The following is a 23348-nucleotide window of genomic DNA, read 5'->3' on the forward strand; positions in this document are numbered from 1 at the left end:
GGTTAGGGAGCCCTCCTACACGATGACGGCTGTTTTAATTCTTTAAACTGATTTAATCCTGTATTTATTATTATTATTATTATTATTATTATTATTATTATTATTATTATTATTAACAAATTGCCCTTTATGTATGTCTCAAGGAAATTAGCCATCATTCGGTCATACCTCGGTTGAACAGAATCTGTTCCGGAAGTCCGCTTAACTTCCAAAATGTTCAGCTTCCAAAGCATGGCTTCCGATTGGCTGCAGAAAGCTCCTGTAGCCAATCGGAAGCCGCAGAAGCCCCATTGGACATTTGGCTTCTGAAAGAACATTAGAAAACCGGAACACTCACTTCCAGGTTTTGATCATTCAGGAGCCGAAACGTTGGACTCTCAAGGCGTTCGGGAGCCGAGGTATGACTGTACTCTAAAAATAGTTTTTAAAAACACTACAAAAACAACAACTGGAAACAGGTGTTCATTCTGTACTGTTTTTAAACCTAAGGCACAGCCCTTTGCATTTAGCTGAAAAAGCTTTTTTAAAAAAAGCATTCAGTTGTTTCCAGAAAGCACACATGGAGGGCTGTGATGTATCTCAACAATGATGCTGTTCCATAGGCCAGGGGCAGCCAGACTGAAAGCCCTGCTCCAAATTATCCCTAGGACCTTTATGGCAGAGGGCCAGTAAGAAATCATCATCATATGGGGCTGAAGTGGGAGGGCAGAATCATCCCAAAATGGGCAAGGGGATGTTGCACCAGCTAATATTTCCCCATTGCAGCTATTGCCTTCATTCCTTTCATTGAATTTCTGTGTTAGCCCCAGTTATTGGCTGCCTTTGGGTTTCTGTTAGGGACAGAGGGAGCAGGATATAAATGTATTTGGAACTGTGGAACAGCAGTGGGTCCCCTATAGCAGGCATCCCCAACCTTCAGCCCTCCAGATGTTTTGGACTACAATTCCCATCATCCCTGACCACTGGTCCTGTTAGCTAGGGATCATGGGAGTTGTAGGCCAAAACATCTGGAGGACCGCAGTTTGGGGATGCCTGCCCTATGGGTTCCTCAGATCACCTGATCTAGCTGGGCTGCCAAGCGATGACACGCCTTCATTGCGACAAACTATCAAATTTGCAATGGGCAAATCTGTCAATTTCATTTCCTCAGTTTCACATGTTTCCAGTCTTTAGTTCTCCACATCATTTCCAATTTATTTATTTATTTTAAAAAACCCACGACAATTATAATGTGAGTTTCCCCTAATATACACATTTGGATGGAATATTGCTAAATATACATTTCTTTATTTTTGCAAACCAGTCTCACCTGAAAAAAGCAGATAATGGGGTAAAGTGTCCATTAAATGCATATATTAAGTGAAAATGTGTGTTTTTATGGACACTTTGTCCCACTATGTGAATTTTTGTATATGTTTCTTGGCTGGAGAACTGCATTGCAAAATTCGGAGAAGCGTGAATTCGGATGGAAGCCTATGCTTTGGGTCTCCTGTTGTTTCAGAGAATTCAGATTAGGTAGGCTCACCTTTAAATGTGAACCGAATCCAATTATTCCTGCATCCCATAGTCTTTAGTCTCTCCTGCCTCTGTTGCAGTGGGGTGGATTGTATGGACGAAGACACCCGGGTGCAACCCAACCAGATGGACGGGGAATAAATAATAAAATAATAAATAATTCCATATTGCCTATTCTGAGCCTACACTGGCACCTTACAGTCTATGTGGGTGTTTAGTTCATCTACAGCCATGTGTTTGCTGCAAGGAAAAATAAGCTCTCCAGTATTTTCCTCCAGTAATTGCGATGCTCGTAGGTTGCAATATTTATTAATTTCAGAAGATCTATATACCACTGGATTGTAATAAAACCTCAAAGCTATTTAGAAAATGGTCAGTAAACCACACACCCCAGTTAAAACAATTACCTGAAACATTCAAAACATAATAATTAAAATAAATGATAAGCCAAATAGATCTGGGTTAATTTTCCATGGAATGCACACTCGACAAATCCCAGCTAATCCTGGTCTTGAAAGCACATTTTATCTGTGGGTGCCTGTTTATTGCATTCACATGGTGGGAGGGAATTATACGTACACCTAAAACTGCAGTGTGTGGAGAGGTCCTTCAGAGGCCAGTGAAAAGTTATGGGTTCTGCAGAACAGAGCAACTTTGAAACTTGATATTATTTACCAAAATGACACACCGCTATTAGGCAGCTACCTTTCTGTTCATAGCACTTAATATTTTAGACATCAGGTTCTAAATGCAGCTGACTCGCTTACTGCAACTGTTGAAAACGATAAATCTCGGCTGCCCCCAGATATAACAGTGGGCGGGTAAGCATTTATTTTGTAGAGAGCTCTTGGCTAGAGTTTTTCCCCTGCCTTGCACTGACAGATGCCAATCTGACCTTTTGCAAAGCTCATCTATTTTTCCAAGCCTCCCCCCACCCACCCACTGAGGAATGGGAAGAGTGGATGTGGATAACATTTGAAATCAGTGTATCCTATCCTATCTCTCATTTGCCTGTAACTAAATGGGGCACGTAGGCTGCTGCAGTATAGACAAGCTTTCCATTTACAATTAAACAAAGCCAGGTTTCTTTCATATAAATAAGATACAGAGTCACGGTTTTATGTGTTTCACGTGTTTTCTTTGGAGAAAGTCCCACAGATTTCAGTGGAATTTTAATTTCAGTTAGTTCTCCCTGGAGCACAAGTTAAAGTTTCTGATAGAAGCAGTGATTACAAACCAAATTTCTTTTTTAACTTCTGAGAGTTGCATCATCATTCCCAATATTTGCTTGCAATGTTTTTCTCCCTTTTGTCTTTACCCTGTTAAAACTTGACATGTAATCTCCTTGGGGCAGGGACCGCCACCTCATTTAAATTGTAAAAGCAGCACGAGCACTGCCACAATATTAATAGGTTACACAGTGTGTAAGATTCAGATCCAGCTAATTGTTATATAAAGAATTAAAACATCAAGGAGTATTGTTGAAGAAAGTGAATTCTCCCCTTTGTGACTTGTAGAGAAACCTCCACCTGACATATTTCAGTCTCTGAATTTAAAAGGAAAGATGGTTTGCATCTGTGTGCTAATATTCAAAGATACAGGGCAAACGAGGTGGCGGTCCCTGCCCCATGTGTGCTGATGACAGGACAGCTCTAAATGCATTTGCTTTCTGACTTTGTGGCAGTGACACGTCTCGACACAATGCCTATATGCTGGAGAAGCGGAATAGGACTGAGGAAGCATGAGTTCTTTGAGCACTGCCATCAAAATTTGCTTGAAATGAATTTTTTTAGCCAGCTGGGAGAAGCAGCTGAGAAATCTTGAGGGAAGCAGCAAGACTGGTGCTTGTTGTTATTGGGGGGGGGGGCACACCAGCACGTTGCAGGCCTAACTGGAAACCAAGTGTACATTAATGCAGCTGTTTAGTGGAGCTGGTATGTGGTGTGTGTTACCTGCCTCTCACCAGCATTTGCTCTTGTGTTTGGGGGAGTCCGCAGCCGGTGAGGAAATGGTGCTGTGGGCAAAGTAAATTGGAGAACCTAGGAAACTAGTATATACCAAATCGGTCTATTTCTCCACTTAGTTTGGTATTGTCTACACAAATGTGGGTGGCGCTGTGGGTTAAACCACAGAGCCTAGGGCTTGCCGATCAGAAGATCGGCGGTTTAAATCCCCGCGACGGGGTGAGCTCCCGTTGCTCGGTCCCTGCTCCTGCCAACCTAGTAGTTCGAAAGCATGTCAAAGTGCAAGTAGATAAATAGGTACCACTCTGGTGGGAAGGTAAACGGCATTTCCGTGCGCTGCTCTGGTTCTACAGAAGTGGCTTAGTCATGCTGGCCACATGACTTGGAAGTTGTACACTGTCTCCCTCGGCCAATAAAGCGAGATGAGTGCTGCAACCCCAGAGTCGGCCACGACTGGACCTAATGATCAGGGGTCCCTTTACCCTTTACCTTTTACACGGACTGGCAGAGGCTCTTTCCAGGGTTTCAGGCTGGAAGCCTTTTCCAGTCCTTCCTGGAGATGGTGAGGATCAAATCTGGGACTTTTGGTGTGCAAAGTCAATGTTCTTCCCTTGAGCTGTGGAATGGTTAAAGTCTCTGAGCTGTTTTTCAGTTAAGCAAGAAAAGTTGACTAGGCAGTAGGGCTGGGCGATATATCGTCCAAAACCAGTATTAAGTCCATCTCATGAAATCAGTTTCATAATTTTTGAATTATCATAAATCATGTGTGTGTGTATGTATGTGTGCTATGCAAAAATCACAATGCAGGAAAAACAATGAAGCCAGCCAGTGCCTCTACATAGCTCCATTCTTATTTCAGACATTGTGACATAAGAAGCATTTCTTCACACACAAGTAACTTGCAGGATTTATTCCCAAAAGATGTGGTGACTTTAAAAAGGGCTTAGCCATGATGGACATATCTATCAATGGTCCTTGGTCATGATGGGTCTATGCAGTGCCGGATTTATGTATAAGCGAAACAAGCTATAGCTTAGAACCCCACTCTCTTGGGGCCCCCAAAAAATTAAAAGGGAAAAAACTGGATGTACATTTCCAAAATGCAAGATAAAAAACAAATAAAATAAAACCTGCATACAGCAACAGTGTTTTGTGTTCTGTAGGCTCCTGTTTGTTATGCGCAAATGGCTTTAGATACCTATTAGGCCATAAATTACCATATAGCATATACTCAACGCAAAAAACAGCGACAATTTGTTGTTGACAAAGGACAGCTGGACATATAAAGGGCCCCATTACCGTCAGTAGCTTAGGGCCTCATCAGACCTAAATCCAGCCCTGGGTCTATGAAACTTTTCAGTTCTGAAGCACTACGCCATTGGATAACAGTTGCTAGGGGGTGACATTGTGGAAGGCCTGGTGCCTTCTTGCACCGTGTGTGGGTTTTTTTGTAGGCACATGGAAAGCCACTCTCTGAAGGACTAAGATGCTGGGCTAGAAAAACCTCCATTCTGATCCAGCAGGAATCTTCTTACACTCCGGCTATAGACAAGACCTGCCACTGCGCTTCATTCAAAACAACATTGGGAGATCCAAATAATGTTCATTCTACACTTGCGGAGAATCAATATTTGACTACTCTTTGGAACTCCCCACGCACTGATATTAAACAGTTGCTTTTTCTGTATTGGTTTCGGTGGCTGCTAAAACCTTTGTTGTTTCCACAATCCTACACAGGCATGTAATATTATGATGCACAATAGTTTTAAGGTGGCTGATTCTATTTACATTTGAAAATGTTATCTTTAACAATGCTTTTGATACTAATTTATGTGTATATATTTAAATGAGTATTTTAGACCATCCTTTTTGAACAGCGTACAAGTTTTTAAAATTGAGTAAACACTACACAAATTTTGTTAAATGGGTAAAAATAAATAAACGTGATCTGGAGTGGGGCTTCCCAAACTTGGGTCTCCATCCACCTGTTTTTTAGACTACAGTTCCCATCATTCCTGACGCTGCTCTTGCTAACTAGGGATGATGGGAGTTGTAGTCCAGAAAACAGATTGGGACCAAAGTCTGGGAAACCCTGGTCTGGAGAATTTCAGAGAAAGAGGAAAGCTCTGATAAGTTTCAGTTTGCGGGCAAAGGATCCTGTTCTGCGCATCCCTTGGCTGTGTCACCTGACATCTTCTTTCCCCTCTCTCCTTCTCTTCTCATTTCAGGTATACAAATGCTCTCTGTCCAGCCAGACACCAAACCGAAAGGTTGTGCTGGCTGCAACCGTAAGATCAAAGACAGGTATCTCCTAAAGGCCCTGGACAAATACTGGCATGAGGACTGCCTGAAGTGTGCCTGCTGCGACTGCCGTTTGGGGGAAGTAGGCTCTACCTTGTACACCAAAGCCAACCTTATCCTGTGCCGCAGAGACTACCTGAGGTAGGACTTTGCTCTTTCTACACACCTCGTACATACGCCACACTTCCAACTCCTGCTAGGTCCTTTCCCCTTGCACTGTCTGCTGCACCACTGTCGCTACGGATACTTTGCCACCCGGCTGCACCACCACAAGCATGCAAATGGTGCTCAGAGTAGAAGAATGGTGTTGTAGGCTCATTTTCAGGCCTTGTGCCCTCATAAGGAAGATGTTTTTCCTAAGTGCTATGCTGAGGGTTGTTTTTAGGAATGCGTCTTTGACTGTGCCCCCTTTCTACAAACATTGGTGGTAGGCTGGGATCGTAAGTAGCTTTATTTAAAATGAAAGATCTGCAGAAATCCTGTTTCTATTTTTCTCTGGACAAGCAGCTTACCCACATGATAAAAATAGGCTTCGGTTTCTGGACTGTACCAGTTCTGATGGCTGAAGGATGTATGTGTTTGTGTATTTCCCCCTCAGTGAGTGGGAATCCAGAACGATGGAAACTTAGCACGTCTGGGAGAATCGTAGGCTAGAATATTTCTCTTGGACCAGTTGCAGAACTGTACTCAAGGTTATGCAGCTGTTAATATTCTTTAATACTGTTAATACTTATTAATAACTCTTTATAAAGCTTGGGTTCAAAAATTGCCTTCTCCTCCTAATTCCCTGTAATGAATGGTGGCACAATGTTGACCTTTCATCTTAAGCTGAACCACTTAATTTTTTACCCTGAGAGTATCTGGAGCTTATTTTACAGAGCACCCAACCCTAGTTTCACTTCATCTGCATTTGTTTCCAGTAAGTTCCCAGCAGCAGGTTATATACCATGCAGCAAGTACTATGTACATTTTGGAAGATGTCAAATCACTTGTTCCATCCTCACTCACTCTCAAGGACCATGATTCCTATTCAAAACAGTTAATTAACTGCCACAAAGGATAGCTCTTTAACTATCTGCACTGAACAGTGCACATTTAATTCCTAGCAGTCCCTACTAGGCTACAACTAGGCCTCTCATCTCTCTACGTTGGCGCAGAAGACTTTTCAGTGTATTGTGGTGAGTTCAGTGGTCTGCTTAGGCTGTACTAGGTAAACTGCTATCTCTACAAATGTAGTTTTTTGGGTTACTGGGATATAGTTGTATTTGTAGACCCTGCAATCATCCTCTGAGACCCTTCTTCATGTGCCCTGTCCACGAAAACAGGGCCTTCTCTGTGGTGGCTCCTCATTTGCAGAATGCGCTCCTTCATTACATATCTTTAGGTGGCAGGCAAAAATATCCATTTTCTCTCAAGCCTTTGGCTAATTAAACAGTCTAGGGTCTTTTAAACTGTGTGTGTTGGGGGTGGGGAGTATTTTGTTCATTGTTATGTCATGTATTTTTGAGTTTTTATACTTTAAACCACCCTTTGATCCTCTGATGAAGGGTAGCATATAAATTAAACCAACAAACAACCTCTTAATTTAATTCTGTAAGCAAGTAACACTTTGGGCTAAGTTAATTGTGTTCGCACATTCTATATTTGGGGGGAAACTGTCCCTATGCAGTCTGCGCCAGCCCCCCCCCCCCAAGTGATCTGAATGCATGAGCCAATCACTCATATATGTCAACCTTGGGAATTTTCTGTCTGTCTCAGGCTGAAAATGGATGTGGTGTGGTTGAAGAGGAATCAGAGAACTGATAGCAGCTTGAAAGATGCTCAGCTGCATGCAGTATATACATTCACGTCACTTTTGGCAAATTGGTGTTACTGGTTTTTGGAAACCCCACAAAAACCTGCAACAGGAGGTTAGAGGCAACAGCAAGGCAAAAAAACTGAGGTCAAAACTAGAGAATTCACTCCCACAAGAAGTAGTGATGACTATGAAACATGCTCACACCGAAACATCTTTTCCTGTCCAATCTTTGGGTAGGTTTTATGTGCCCCCACCTGCCACCCTGACAAATGTGATGAAGAAAGTGTTGGCCCCGAACCCAGGCCTACTCCCAAGTGATGAAGCCTGACTGGAGTGGAATAAAGCTCCCAGCTTCACGTGAGAACTGGCACCTTTGGTCCAGCCCCCTTTCCCCGATCTAGCCTTGTCTCTTCCCCATCGTGATCACTTGCTTATACTTAAATGCGCTATTTATGTTAAACTTCAAGTTGATGCACTTAACGTAATTGCAGACAGTCATTTGCCTCATTGCGCCCGTATGTACTTAGCTATGCAGTGAACCTGTAAAAAGAAATCTCCATTTTTATGCTAATCCGGGAGGTAAAGTGTGCTCCCTTTTGTAGGCAAATAAGCTTTCATATTTAGTCACTGACTTGATAGGGATACGTGGAACGAATTGTCTATGCTAATGACTGCATTAGGGTTAGGTTGCAGCTTCGGTCTACCTCCTTTAGAGGCTTTTAAAAAATCCTTTCCTGTATTTTAAGCATCTCTGAACAGGGTGTTACACACACCTGTGTACTTCTAATTCGTGGTGCCCTCTAGAGGCATGTAGGTTCTGTACCAAATGCCTTCCTCTTTCCCTTAATCGTAACACTCAAAAGAGTTTGCAGGGGAAAAGGTGTATTTCAGGTACTTGGGTCCTAAGTCGTTCAGGGCTTTAAACCCTTGAATTTGGCCTGGAATTAAACTGACAACCAGTGCAGCTGTTTTAAAACCCCAGTCAGTGATCTGGCTGCCGTCTCTGGGAAGTCCACAAACAAAGCATGAGGGCATTAATCCTCTCTCAAGCTTGTTCTTCAGCAATGCCATCTTTGAACCTAGAGGTGAGATATAGCTATTGATGACTTCTAGCTACCAGTAGCCTTATCCTTCATGATTTTTCTCCATTTCCCTTGTAAAGCCACATAGGTTTGGTTGCCGTCACTATGTCTTGTGGTAGCAAAACTATAACAACCTAATTCCTCATTTACCTCAGGGGGACTGTAAGATCCAACCTCTATTAATATTCTGCCAACTAGTCAAATATTGGGATTCTCCTTGCGACCTTCATTGATGTCTCTTGCGTACATGAGGATGCAACTAGTAATGTTCCTTGGACCGCGTCAGATTCTTTGTTTTTTTAAAAAATAAAAAATAGTGTTCATTAGCATTTCCAGTTTGGGAAATATGAATGAGGTTAGCACTAGTTTGTGGTGCCTTCTGAGGAGAGAGTGGGCCAGTGAGATAATTGGTTTCTGTTAAAGTGGTTTGTTTGTTTTCAAATGGTTAACACTGACTTGTGGGTCACCTTTCATGGAACACTTAGAGACGTCCATCCAAAGTCTGAAACAACATTTTGAATGGAAGTCTAAAACGGCCTCCCCCCTCTTTAATTTGAGTGCTTTGTTTTAGGAATTAATGTGGGTTCATCTATCTTTCTGGTGCACTTCTGTGGTGCCCCTTTTTAAGTTGGACAGGTAAATGTTGGGTGTTTCTGTTGAGCTTTAACAGTGGGTTTTATTATTGGGATTTTGCCAAGGTGTCTGAAGAAAAGTCCATGACAACAAATGCAATTCCTAGAGTTGTGGAACTGAATTACCCTCTCTTCCCCCATTATTGTTTCTCTTATATTTAGGAACAGTTTTAAAGCTAGTTGATGAGTAATCAAAATCTCCAGAATCAAAGCTTAATAAATACAATTGTAGTTGGATACAGATTAGCTGAAGGTCTCCTATTTAAATTCTCAGTATGATGGACGTATTGATACTTCATGATATTTTTCTCTCAAACAGTAGTTCTAAATTTTCTGTGTCCAGAGATAGATACTGTTTCTGCTGAAGACCTTCCACATACCCACCACTGAGTGCAATGCAGAGGTTTTGGGTGTGTATTTTAGAGCATCTTGCCCCAGACTTGGGTCCTCAGGTGTTGTTGGACTGCAACTCTCATCATCCCTAGTCAGCGAGGGATGGACAAGTGTGGCTTATAGATTCCACAAGTTGGGTGCAAACTTTCCTGTTTTGTATCAACAGTCTTGCATTCCTCCAAGAAATCTTGAAGACCCTAGTATAGTTCAGGTATGGAGCGCTTTCCTCTGGGTGCGCTGTTGACCACTGCAAAAGTTCCAGGGTTCTCTGGGAGAGAGGAGTGTAAGCTTTAAGTCTGTGGCGTGGAGATGAGAATTGCTAGTCTGGAGTCCATGTTACTTGCTTTTCACAATTCCTTCCCCTAGAAGAGGGGAAGGCTCTACGTGGAAACAAAGCATAATCTCTAGGGATGCCTGAGGAATTCAATTTTTTGTGAATTCCAATGTGAATTGGCCTAATCTGGGCCTTCTGGGCTTATACATGGATTGGATTGTACATACTCTTCAGATTTTGCACTTCTCCCAAATTTGCAATACCGTACATTACAACTGTCTTCAGCTAAGAACTTATAACATGTTGCACAATGCATAATTTAGTATCAAGTATGCGTTAGATGTATATTGAGATAAAAACATAATTATGTACAGTGCTATTTTTTCTAGAAAAGAGGTGCCATAACTTACCATGAACACCTCCCTTGTTCTCTTAGAATGGCAATGGCACCCGCTTAAGAGGTGCTGGAACTGAGTTCTGGCAAGTTCCAGCTGAAAGACAGCCATGATTATGTGTTTACATATGAATTTTTATGTGGATTTAAGACACAGATGAAAAACAGGATGGGATGGATTTAGAAATGAGTGCTTGCAAAGTGACACAAACTAGAAATAGGCTGATCCCTCTGGCTCTGCTCATGACAGACAGATCCCTTTCTCCCCCTTAAAATTTGGCATATGGCCTATCAAGGTCAAATTTGCCATTTAGCCCACCTTTGCATGCAAAAGGTTGCACTTCAGGTAGGGTGAGACCTTGGAGAGCTGTTGCCACAGTGTGAAGGTTAGTCCATTAGGGCAAATGGGGCACTGCCCCACCAACCTGAGTCTGCCCTCAAGCAGCCCCCCAACTGCCTGCCTCCTTACTGAACAACAAGTCCAGAGGGTTCTTCCTCTGTCTCCATCTCACCTTTGCAGAACTTGGTAACAGGAGGGAGAAAACCGGAATTATTTGCCCTACAAATCCCATTGGTCACTCGTCTCCACTGGGCTTTGATGTCCAAGTGGTCTAACTGGTACAGAACAGTTCTTCATGTCCTAGCTCCACTCCTGTGGCATCCTGGGCCAGTTCCTTTTGCCCCTGTGTGTTAGAGGAGCAGATAAGATTTCCAGGCAGCTGCATGGCAGGCCGCTGTGCAGCTCTGCTGCTGAAGTTAGTATCTGGCCATGTGGTATGAAATAGATGAATGCCTGGCAAGTATAGGTAATTCAGTTGCATTAACTAATGAGCTTCATCAGATGCAATGGAAATAACGAAAGTGCAGCTGCTCGGAGCTGGTAGCAATGTAGGTCAATCACCCTTTTCACTTTGGGTTTTTAACTAGGCGTACCCTGCTGAGCAGCCAATGACTACAAAGTGCCGTTTCGTTTCCAATTTAATTTTGGCAGCATTTTACCAAAGAGCCGCTATTCTCCCACACGCACACACACACACACACACACACATACACGGCTTAAATTATCTTTGCACTCTGAGACTTTAACTCCAATTTGGAGATTCTAAATGTCTCTCTCTGTGTGTGTGTCTTAGCAAAGATTATGGTGCCTTTCTAAAACGTTTTTCCCCCTTAAAAAAACAACACCCTTCTGCATAGAAATTGAATTACTGCACTTTATACAACTGTCATGTTAAATATTCCAGCCATGCACAGGGCTCCTGTAAAGAGGATTATCAAGCTTGAATATGGGGGGGGGGAGTTTTTCCCCCTGCCCCTTTTGAAAAATACATCTTGAAGCTTAGTGGTCTCTTCCTTCCCCACCCTCTTCTCATGGCCTGTTTAATTAGACTTGTAAATGTACTGCAGGGTTCCTCCAAAAAAGAAGCTGCTTCATGACTGATGCAGCGCTAACCTGAAAGTTTGGTGGAGGAAGAAATGAGCAAGGCCCTGGCAATTTTTTGAGTATCGAAGGCAGAGCAGACCCCAATGACATGCTGTCTCCTAATAGTTTCAATGAAGCACAGGCAGCTGATAGGGAGAAGAAGGTAGTGAATGCAGAGTGTGAGTTGTATGTTTGGCAGCAGCAGTGGCAGCCATCAACTCTTCTCCTCCTGAGCCCTCTCCCCAGCAGTTCCCCTCTGCCGGAAGACAGTACTGTGCGTGCCATGCAATCTGCTCCGTGCTCCTGGAACCATTTAGCCTGGAGAAGAGGAGGTTAAGGGGTGATATGATAGCCATGTTCAAATATATAAAAGGATGTCACATAGAGGAGGGAGAAAGGTTGTTTTCTGCTGCTCCAGAGAAGCGGACACGGAGCAATGGATCCAAACTACAAGAAAGAAGATTCCACCTAAACATTAGGAAGAACTTCCTGACAGTAAGAGCTGTTCGACAGTGGAATTTGCTGCCAAGGAGTGTGGTGGAGTCTCCTACTTTGGAGGTCTTTAAGCAGAGGCTTGACAACCATATGTCAGGAGTGCTCTGATGGTGTTTCCTGCTTGGCAGGGGGTTGGACTCAATGGCCCTTGTGGTCTCTTCCAACTCTATGATTCTATGATTCTATGCTGGTGGAGTAGAGGGCCTCATCAAGGCCAGATTTAGGTTTGATGAGGCCCTAAGCTACTGAAGGTAATGGGGCCCTTTATATGTCAAGCTGTCTTTTGTCAACAACAAATTGTTGCTGTTTTTTGTGTTGAACATATGCTATATGGGAATTTATGGACCTAATAGGAATCTAAAGCTATTTGCACATGTTGCCACTTGACCAGTCCATGCAGAATGTAGGCACCCTATATATAGAAAGGAGCAAGCCAGTGATATTTTAGGGAGCAGGCTAGCAGGCCGGGCCCATTGCTTACATCATAGGAGCATACACAACACAAAACACTGTTGCTTTATGTATGTTTTATTTGTTTTTTATCTTATATTTTGGAAATGTACGTCCAGTTTTTTTCCCCTTTACATTTTTGGGGCCCCCTCCAAGAGAGTGGGGCCCTAAGCTATAACTTGTTTAGCTTTTACGTAAATCCGGCCTCATCACCAAACACCAGTCTGGTCATCTTCTGCATATAGACTGGCAAAGGGCACCACCAAGCTCTTGGTCTTGCCGCATCTCTTTGACATGGATGGAAGTTGCACTTCCTTTCAGTGGTGAACCACCTGGGCTTTTGTGGCCTGTGGATCAAGTCTCCCTGTGCTCCATTCTGTTAGCCTTAATCCAACCTGACATGCACATAGCTGGCTGCTTGAGGTAGGGGCTAGGGCTGCACCATATATTGATATAGCATCCCAAACCCGATTTGAAGCCCATATTGTGATACCAGTTTCATAATTTTTGACCTGGCAATATATCACAAATCATGACGTGTGTGCGCTTGTGTGCTATGCAAAAATACAATTCATGGGGAAAACCCATGAAGCCAGCCAATGCTCCTCTAGATTCCTGCAGCCCCTGTTTATTCTGCTGGCTCAGTTGTCCCTTGCCTCCTGCAGGGGCAAGCAAATCACAAGAGCAGGTACTGGCAAAAGCCACAAAGTGGGAAAAATCATGAAGCCAGCCAATGCCTCTATATAGCTCCATCCTTATTTCAGACACCATGATATATCGGTATATTCCTGCTTTCTGAAACAGTATCCAGACTGAAGCACAGCCATCGTTTTAAATTTGTGCTTCTCTGAAGTTTGCAGGGCAGTTCTCCAGCCAATTATAATGTGCAAAAATGCACAGACTAGGGTAAATGTGCATATAAATTTATGTACTAGTGAAAATAACAATAATGCATTGCAGTAGGGAAAACTGTTTTGTAAAAATGTGTGTATTAGCAAAAATGCATACAAAAATAGCCACTAAAATGCTGATGAATTTTCACATTTGTTTTTTTTTTAGTTAGCAAACTGGTGTGGAGAACTGAATATACGATTGGGAAAAAATAATTATCTTTATTTCATCAAGTTTATATCCTGCAGTTAACAGATATGCCCATTCCTTGCTGCAATCAATGCAATGCTTTGGGTGGGCTTTGGGAAACTCCCCTCCATCCTGTGTCTGTGATGAAATTCAGATTCTTAGAAAATCCAGAACAGGACTGCATGCTACTAGAACCTACTTGGTACTGTACAATTTTCTTTATTTGGCAATTAATCCATCAATTTCGAGAGCTTTGAGTGGGTAATAAAACACATCAAAATCTGGCCTCAGGAATAATTTGACTGGGTGTCAATTTGGGCTATGGGTGAAAGCATTTTGCTATAGAGTACCAAGTGATGTAAGGAAGATTCTAAGTTCACAAGCACAGTTAAGACTTGAGTCTACTTATGTGCCCAATTATACACCAAACATGTATTTGTGCAGAATAATTTTGTAAATATTTGTATGCACATACAAATGTGTATGGGTAGTTTAGGAAACCTGGATTGTATACATAGATGATATTATGTGGATGATGCATGGGAATTGCTTGCATTTTTGATGCACACTGTTTTTTAAAAAAGTATTCTCATCAAAATCAAAGAATGTGATGGGAATTAGAAAAAAAATGTGCAGATAACGCTGACATTAAGGTTTTCAGAAGATTCCAACTAAAGATACAGCTATCATAACAGCAAGTCTTATCTTCCATTAATTTTTCTAATCGTGTTTAATGTCATCCTAGCCATGATGACTCACTCCCTCTTGTGGCACTGAATTCCATAGTTTAACTATGTGCTGTGCTAAGACTTCCTTTTCTTCTGCCCGGAAAGTCGTGGCTTTGTTGGAGAGGGGGGAACTTATCGCTATCCTCTGTCTCCTACACACACCTCTCATTTCTTCCTCCTCCTTCTGCTTGCTTCCCTCCCCCTAAACTAAATAGTCCAAAATGTTACAACCTTTTCTCATAGGTACATGGCCTCAAAACAATTTTGCCTGCCCTCTTCTGTACCTTTCCAAAGATTTCTCTAGCTTTCCCCAGCATGAATGCAGAGGCTCTCTGATTTGTGTAGTAGAACGATCTTGCAGAGTGTAGAGAGATGTGTGTCAGAAGAGAACAAGCAGCTGGAAGTTACTCCCTCCCCAGTGATTACCTTTTCTCTGTGGAAATGACCAAAACAGTTTCTTTCTCCAGCTTCTGATTCTGTTGCATCCTTATCTGATTTCTAGAGCAGCCAGGGAGTCCCCACTGTGTGTGAGCAGAACTGAAATGTGTTTGCACGTAGGGCTGGCTCCAGGTTTGAGGGGCTTCGGGCTCTGGTGGACCCCCTTTAGGGCCGTCTTTACCCGGGGGTGCAAGGGGTGCGGGGCACCTGGGTGTTGGATTCTGGGAGGCACCCGGCGCTGAAGCAGCCTAAGCGTATTGTATTGAGCTGCTATGCAGCAGAGGGGCTAGCAGCACTTTTGACACGACTGATCTCGTGCCGCCTGCCTGCGAATGCTGTTGCAGGGAGAGCTCTCTGGAAAGTCTCACTCACCAAAGCCAGGAGGAGGGGGAGTGACAGGAAAGAGGGAGAGATAGGCAGAAAGAGAATGTGCCTATCTAGTGACGGGAGTGCGCACAGGCTCCGGAAGAACTCGTATATGCACGCTCGCAAGGGCCCTCCCAGCTGTGTGGTGAGCCAGTGTGGTGTAGTGGTTAAGAGCAGTGGACTCGTAATCTGGTGAACCGGGTTCGCTTCCCCGCTCCTCCACATGCAGCTGCTGGGTGACCTTGGGCCAGTCACGCTTCTTTGAAGTCTCTCAGCCCCACTCACCTCACAGAGTGTTTGTTGTGGGGGAGGAAGGGAAAGGAGAATGTTAGCCGCTTTGAGACTCCTTCGGGTAATGATAAAGCGGGATATCAAATCCAAACTCCTCCTCCTCCTCCTCCTCCTCCTCCTCCTCCTCCTCCTCCTCTTCTTCTTCTCCTTCTCCTTCTCCTTCTCCTTCTCCTTCTCCTTCTCCTTCTCCTTCTCCTTCTCCTTCTCCTTCTCCTCCTCCTCTAGAAATAAGGTTGCTCCCACAATGAAAGGCTGCCCAAGATGGCTCTCCCATGCATGCGCACAATGCCCACCCATCTCATCTTTCAGACACCTCCCTATGACCATAAGAACATGCGTGGAGTCTTTACACCGACTCCCAATGTGTTCTTTGTCTTCTTTAGAGAAGCTGATTTTAAACAAAACACACACACACACACACACAAAGAACTCCTTTTGGAGCCGTGCAGGCGTGAACACTATATATCAAATGATAAGAGTGACATAAGGCATAATAAAATTTAATTTGAGGGCTAAACTAAATTTGGGGGCTCTGGGTGGATCTTTGCACCCCGGCGGCGCATATGTTAAAGATGGCCCTGGCCCTCTTTCAGGTTGATTTGGCCCCTCAGGTTTATTTGGAAGCCACATTGGCTTTAGCACATAGCCGGCCCACCCTTCAGGCAATGTGAAGTCTTCACCTCAGGTGGCAGAAACCACAGGGGCAACAGATCCCAACACAGATTTTTATTCCTCCCTTGCTCCCAATGTAGATCTTCACTCAGCCCTTCTTTCCTGGTGGGGAGGGAGGCACCATTTTGTGATTCGCCTCAAGTGCCAAAATTTCTCAAGCTGGCCCTGAGCAGCATCAAAGTGCCCTGAGGTGCTCAGTGTAGCATTATTCTGGAGCACTGTAGGAAAGTAAAATGGAGGCTCATAGACTGAGCTCTAGGGCCAGGGCAGATGTAAGCACTGGTGGACCTTCTTCGAGTCCTAACAGTTGCCTTCAGATGCAAGTCACCGATCCTACGCCTGTGTACAAGAATCTGTTTCCACCCTACAGTTGGCAAAGGTCTAAGAGTATCCCCAAAGATACTGTCAGCTTTGAAGGGGGCTCTGTTAATGGGTCCTTCAGAGGCACTTTAAGCATAGAACGAATCTTTGATTTGAGTGCTGCTTCCTTGTTGACATTATGGGCAGTTTTCCTGACTTCGGTGTCTCATTATTTATGTGAAAATATTGTTAATAATGTGCCATGGCTGGTATTTGGTGACTTCCTGCAAGAACTGTGGGGGTGAAAAACTACCTACTTCACACTATTGTGAGTGCGCATGTAAAAAAAATTCCCACAATGGTGCTATCTGTGGCATCTGACGTTGTTCTGGCTCTACAATTCTCGTATCATTTTATCAAAATTAGTGCTTGGGATTATGTGTGGGTTTTATTCTCTCATGATTGATGAGATAATCCGTGTAGGGGATAAGCTCATTTTTGATGCATGCCAAAACTGGTAACGAAGGAATGTTTTATATAATAAAATATTGCTGAGCTAGACTGATTCATGTATTCTCATTTGCACAGTTTTCTGAGGGGCATATTCAATTATGTTATTACACTTCGTGTTTAATGCTTAACAGCAAATTTCTTCCAGCTTACGACAAATTAAATAAATTGCTACAAGTGTTCTTGCTGGTGGTCTGTCTCTTCTCTTAAAGCACAGCACAGATTAACTTATTTGTTTATACTGAATTGCTGTATAGGCTTGTTGACTTCCAAAATCAAAGATTCTGCAACCTGGAGGTGGCAGCTCTATAAAGGTAGTGGATAGCTCAAAAATGTCTTGTTGTTTTTTTATAATTATAATTAATTTATAATTTAAAAACCCTGGGGGACTAGGGAAGCATTGGCACCCCCGTTGGTGTAAGGTTGCAAAACGGAGTCAGCATGCATACTTGAAGAGACTAATGTGATATCGAGTCCTAATGTTTTTATTATATTTAAATGGAACTGCTTTTCAGGATTTTGGGTCCTCCCAAAATATCTCCCCCCCTCAACCCCCCCCCCATGAATCTCTGAAAAAAGCCAACACACAGTAGGAATAGCATTGTAGGAATAACATTTCCACAGTTAAAATCAACATACAGTTGAAAATTCTTTACATATATAAAAAAAACAGAGCAGCAAATAACATTCCTCAACTTAATAACTATCCTGGCTTGCCTTAATGAAAAGCAGATTGAAAAAGATTTTTTAAAGGAATTGTTTGTTTGTTTGTTTATATGCTGCCCACCTCACTGCCCAGAAATCAAGGAGGGAGACACCTTTATCTTGGGCAAGTGAGTTCAATAGACAAAATATGTTGGTTGGTGCCTCCACTCCCCACTCCCCACTCCCTATCCCTAGCCTTGCCATATTCAGTGATATCACAGGGTACTTCTGTGGCTGCTTGAAGGCCCAGGTAGGTTCATATGTGCATAAGCAGTCCTTCGGGTAACTTGGGCTTTAAATGTCATGAAACAATTTAGAAATCTTCCTTAGAACCGCCCCGAATATTCTCAAGTTCACAGCTTCAGTTAGAAACCAATGGGATAGAAAATACGACTGTACATAACATTTGCCCATTTGTAGAATCCTGCTGATCATTGTTTCCACAGCATTCCCACCACCACCTTTAGCCACAAGAGTGATGGCACCATCTCCATGGTGTCTAGAGTGGAAGCTCCTTCAATAATGGTTATGAAAAAGCCTCCCTCGTCCCCTGCTGGTATTCAGCCGTGTTTTTCTAAACTTCCTAACAGGTCACCAGCTTACTGTTTTAGGCAGTGCCAGATTTACATATAAGCTAAACAAGCTATAGCTTAGGGCCACACTCTCTTGGGAGCCCCAAAAAAATTTAAAGGAAAAAACAAACCTGGATGTACATTTCCAAAATAGAAGATAAAAAACAAATAAAATAAAACCTACATACAGTTAGAGCTTAATAATTATTTCACAATTAATATACTTCTTCTTAATTGTATTTCACTTTTAATATACAGTACTTCTTCTTAAATGTATTTCAGTTCAACAATTACTTTGATAAAATACATATTTTGTTATGTGCAAATGGCTTTAGATACCTATTAGGTCCAAAAAATAACCACATAGCATATATTCAACACAAAGAAACAGTGACAATTTGTTGTTGACAAAGGACAGCTGGACATACAAAGGGCCCCATTACCTTCAGTAGCTTAGGGCCTCATCAAACCTAAATCTGGCCCTGGTTTTAAGCAGTACATGCCATGATTAGAATTGTACACTTCCTTGCGTGTCTGGCCCTAGATGTGAGGATCTTCTCAGCCATGTGGACCACCCTCATACTTCATGGTGGTCTTATCTTGTTACACCACGAGGGTGTCGGACTTTACTTTAACAGTAAATAGCAGACAAGACAAAAAGACGAGCCTTCTGGATCAGGCCCATGGCACATTTAGTCCCAACATCTTGTTCTCTAGGTGGACAACCCGATGTCGGCAAGGACCACCCAAACAGAAGAGCACTGTCTCCTCATGTGTTTCCCATCCAGTGGTCTTCAGAAGTGTTACTGCCTCTGACCATTATTCTCTCCAACTCCTATGAGCTAGGGCTGCCATTTCTTGAAGATATGAAGGCTGAGCCACTGCCAGCCCGAGCTGGAGAAAGAAGCGTGCAGGCGAGTGGGACCACCACTGCACCCTCACGCCTCTTTCCCTGACTCGGGCTGGCAGCAGCCACGGCGTGCAGAGCCGCCCGAGTCAAAAAATCCCCCCCATTAGAAATTTTAAAAGACATAAGACCATTGTTCATGTATGCCACCACAGCAGCAAGAATTATTGTGGTGAGGAAGTGGGAAAACGAAACAATACCGACAATTACAGATTGGCAGATACTCATGTTAGAATATTTACAACTAGAAAACTGACGGGAAGAGTTAGAGGAATATTGAACCAGAAAATATTTGGAGAATGGAGAATATTTAAGGATTATATAAGATCATATTGTACCAACCACACCATATTAGCAGAACTTGAGTGATACTTGTAAACACAACAAATACCGTTTGTGGAGTAGACAGGAACAATATTAAAGAATATAAAACTCTGCAAAAAAACCCCAATAGTATAAACAGTACAATGAGAATGATTGGAAGACTCGTTTTGTCAAAAGTCTTTTTTATTTAAGTGTTTAAGTATTAATTAGGAAGATTAAGTTTTTTTATGCACGTAAATCTGCTTTTTCTTCTTTCTGTATTTTCTTCTTTTCTCTTTTCGTAATTGTTTATTCTTTAATTTTCTTTTTGTAGTATGAGATTGTAAATTCTTTGTATATGTGTGTAATTTAAATTAATAAAGATTATTTAAAACAAAACACCCCCCCCCAAATCCCCCCAACCCAGACATCTCCTTTAAAAATGTAAATATCTGCCCGGATCAATATGTTGCGCCCCCCACCAAAGAGGACATGTCCGGGTTTTCTTGGACATATGGCATCCCTATATGAAAGGTTGCTTCTCAGCACCCACCATTTTGTTTTTCCGCACAATGGCCTGAATACTTGCATCGTCCGGGATATTGTGAGGGGAAAATAAACTCACAACTGACAGGCAAATGGTCCCTGCTGGAGCTCAGGGCTTCTTGGTGAAGTGAGGGCAGACAGCAGCATGGCTAAGCCTACAGATGCTGTGTGTTGGTGCCAGGCCTGTTAACTTGTATATGGCAAAAAATAAATGTTTGAAATGGGGCTGCTTGAAACCTGCCCTTCTTGCTGCTTATCTCTCTACATGCCGATTCTGAAGCTCTCTCAGCAAAGGTCTATTGATTGTGTTCCTTTGAACGCTGGGCTTGCTTCTGAATTTTGCCGAAAGTGAGATTCCAGGCAAATTTGGAGTTTCCTGCTAGCAGGAGCCCTCATGCCAGGGCTTACACTAGGGTACAACGCCTGAGGAATTTTGAGAGCACCAGTATTTTGCTAAGAGTAGCAAAACTTCTCCACGCCTCCCCTGAGAAGGGAAGAGTGCTTCATCTTTGCATTGTTTTATAGACTTTTTTCCTAAAGCCCAACTGCTTGGAATGAAGAAATGGGAAAAAAATCAGCTGTATGAATTGCTGAAGACCAAAGACAAAACAATAACCGAGGATTGGTGCACATCTGGTGTGAAGAAAGCGTTGGGCCCAATTTCTGCACACTTCAGTCAAGCAGCCTAATAAGGTCACCAGGAGGGCTAGAAAGTCCTCTGTTGAGTACATGGCTAAGGTTTAAAGTGCAGTGAGGGATGGGGACCAGGAAACTTTCTTTAACAAAAAATCAAATGGCTGGAATAATTTTCTTCATTTATTATGAAATCTAGGAAGTGAAAAATTAGGGTGCTCCTACGGTCTGGCAAAGAAACCCAATAAGTATGTGTGAATATAAAATTAAGCACATAGTTCATTGGTAAGTAAACAATTGGTGATGCAATAGTATTTAAAGAGTGGATCAGGCCAGGGAGATTGTACAGCTATTAGGACTGTCCATGGTCAGCACTGATGCAATTGTAACCATGAGAGCCTTGAGTTCAAGATAACCCCAGAATCTCATGTGGACATCTCTCTCATTTTAAGTCTCTCTCTGTCTGTTACAGCGAAAGCCCAGCTGCCTTTGTGCATTTGTGCAACAACCAGCTGTTTGTGGAATGTTAAAGTCGGCCTGTGCAGGCTTTGCTTTAAGGAAAGAAACCCAAGGTTTGCACTCAACAAAGTCGCTGTGCTTGCACAACGATTTTTGTTCATGCATTGTAACATCTCCTCCCCTGTCTGCCCCCCCCCTGGATTTTGCTCTTGGTTTTTCCCCAACCCCGAGAACAGATCTGAGTTCATGGGAGAGAAGGAGGCAGGAATCCCTGCTGCATACGCAGAAGTTGTTGGAGAGGTGAAAGGACTTTGCTGAACGCAACCCATAACTTCTACCTGAGCTTTGAAGCCTGATCTGTAGGAGATCTCTTAGAATGCTGAGAGGGCTATTGATTCAGTGCTGTTAAACTTTCCTAGGCAAGAAAGAAAGGAAAACATGAGATGGTCTTGTTGCTGCCTTGGTGTAGCTTTTTCAGGAGAAGGCGCTGAATGTGAATTAAGGGAAGGAGCTTGAGTCCAAGTACTGGCAATAGAATCATGATAGGAAGGGATTGAACTTTTTACTACAAAGGATTTACCCAGTCTTACTACTGTCTTCCCCTCCTCTGTCAACTTTTCAAAAATGAAGGCTGCATCATTTCAATTTAGTTGATAGTTTTGATGGATGAGTTGCTCCTGAACATTGGATTTGTGGGAATGTTCAGGGAGGCAGGAGAGGGTATATTGTTTAATGATATCCTTCCTAACTTGCGCTAGCAAGTTCTATGTCTTAGCAGAGTTTAAACATTCCCCTTTAAACACACAGCGGTTTGCTTGTTGCAGGCTCGTCTGAACCTCTTTATATAAGATTCCTGGTAAGATCCCTTCTTGTCCCTCTTAAACGGAATATACACGACAATCTTATTAAAGTGAATATAAAAGTAGTTTACTCACATTCATTCAGTTCACAGTTAGATCCCTGAAGGCGGACTTAGGTTACAAAAGTATATATACATGTGGAACTATCCCATAAGGGAGTTAGTCCCAAGTGACTGCAGACAGGCAGTCACTTCTGCTCACACACAGAGAAAAACAAAATGGAGAAGAGAGGAGCAAAAGAAGATGGTGTGCTCCTCTTCCCCAGATTAGGCCACACACACGCACACACACACACACACACACACACCCTAGTCACATGCAGAGGATGTTTGTCCCAGATCAGGAGGAAACAGGAAGTTTTCTCCTGGCTGGTACAAAGCATCTCCTAGCATGTCCATTCTACGAACGTTGTACTTGACTGCTATGCGTTTCATATCCCACAGGATTATTACTGTTTTTAAACTATAGGTTGCAAATGTGCCATTAAGGGGCATTCATTCCCATGCATGAGGCAGGGTAAGTAATACTTCTTCTGAGGTGATGCCTGCTCTAACACATGTACCTCCCCTCCATGAATATGCATGCAACCAATTAAAAACCTGTACAATTTATTTTTATTGTGGTGACAGTCCTCCTTAAGATGTTTTACTTATTTCCCAGGTTCCAGTACTAAAAGCTTACCTACCTTTTTTATTTGGGAAACCTTTGGCCCAAGCTCCTAGTCACTATTGCCCACTGCAATGGACTCCTAACTATGTTTGACTGCAATATTCTTTCCAGTCCCCCCCCCCTTCCTTCTCTTCTACACTGGAAGCCTATTGAGGCAGAGACTTGATCCCCACCCATTGTTTTGTAACTAGCACTGTCTCAATAGCTAAGTCGTGCACACAAAAAACAAGAGGCCTCTCTTTACGAATTCTAAACTAAATATCAGGGCATTGCAAAATTCTATAATTCTGGATCTACTAGTTGTGTGTGTGTGTGTGTGTGTCTGTGTGTGTGTGTGTGCCAAGGAACCCGTTTCCTCGAAATGTATGCTCTGCCTTCTGCATGGAAAACCGTGTCCAAACCCCTCCAGTTTCAAAAGACATTTGTTGATATGGCAAGGAAGACGTGACTGTCATCCCAAGCAAAAAGGCGTAAAAATGCATAGTGCCCCCCCCCAAAAAAAATTCCTGACCCAAGTATTGAGTGTTTCTGTGCTCTGTTTCTATTTTGGACTTGTTGTTATGGAATGCCTGGAGAAATGTTGTAATT

General features: G+C 42.8%; 1 protein-coding gene across 5 annotated transcripts in view; it reads left to right on the forward strand.

The window, feature by feature from the left end:
- The window catches only part of LMO3 (LIM domain only 3), a 95058-nt gene that overhangs the window by 17374 nt on the left and 54336 nt on the right, over window positions 1-23348 (forward strand). For all 5 annotated transcript variants that reach the window (XM_081210570.1, XM_081210572.1, XM_081210571.1 and 2 more), the window contains exon 2: window positions 5708-5921. In XM_081210570.1, the coding sequence (XP_081066696.1) occupies window positions 5716-5921 (206 nt within the window). In that variant the 5' untranslated portion in view covers window positions 5708-5715. The remainder of the gene's footprint in view (window positions 1-5707; window positions 5922-23348) is intronic.

Source organism: Podarcis bocagei, assembly GCF_964188305.1.
Source record: "Podarcis bocagei genome assembly, chromosome: 10".
In the NCBI taxonomy this organism is placed as follows: Eukaryota; Metazoa; Chordata; class Lepidosauria; order Squamata; family Lacertidae; genus Podarcis; species Podarcis bocagei.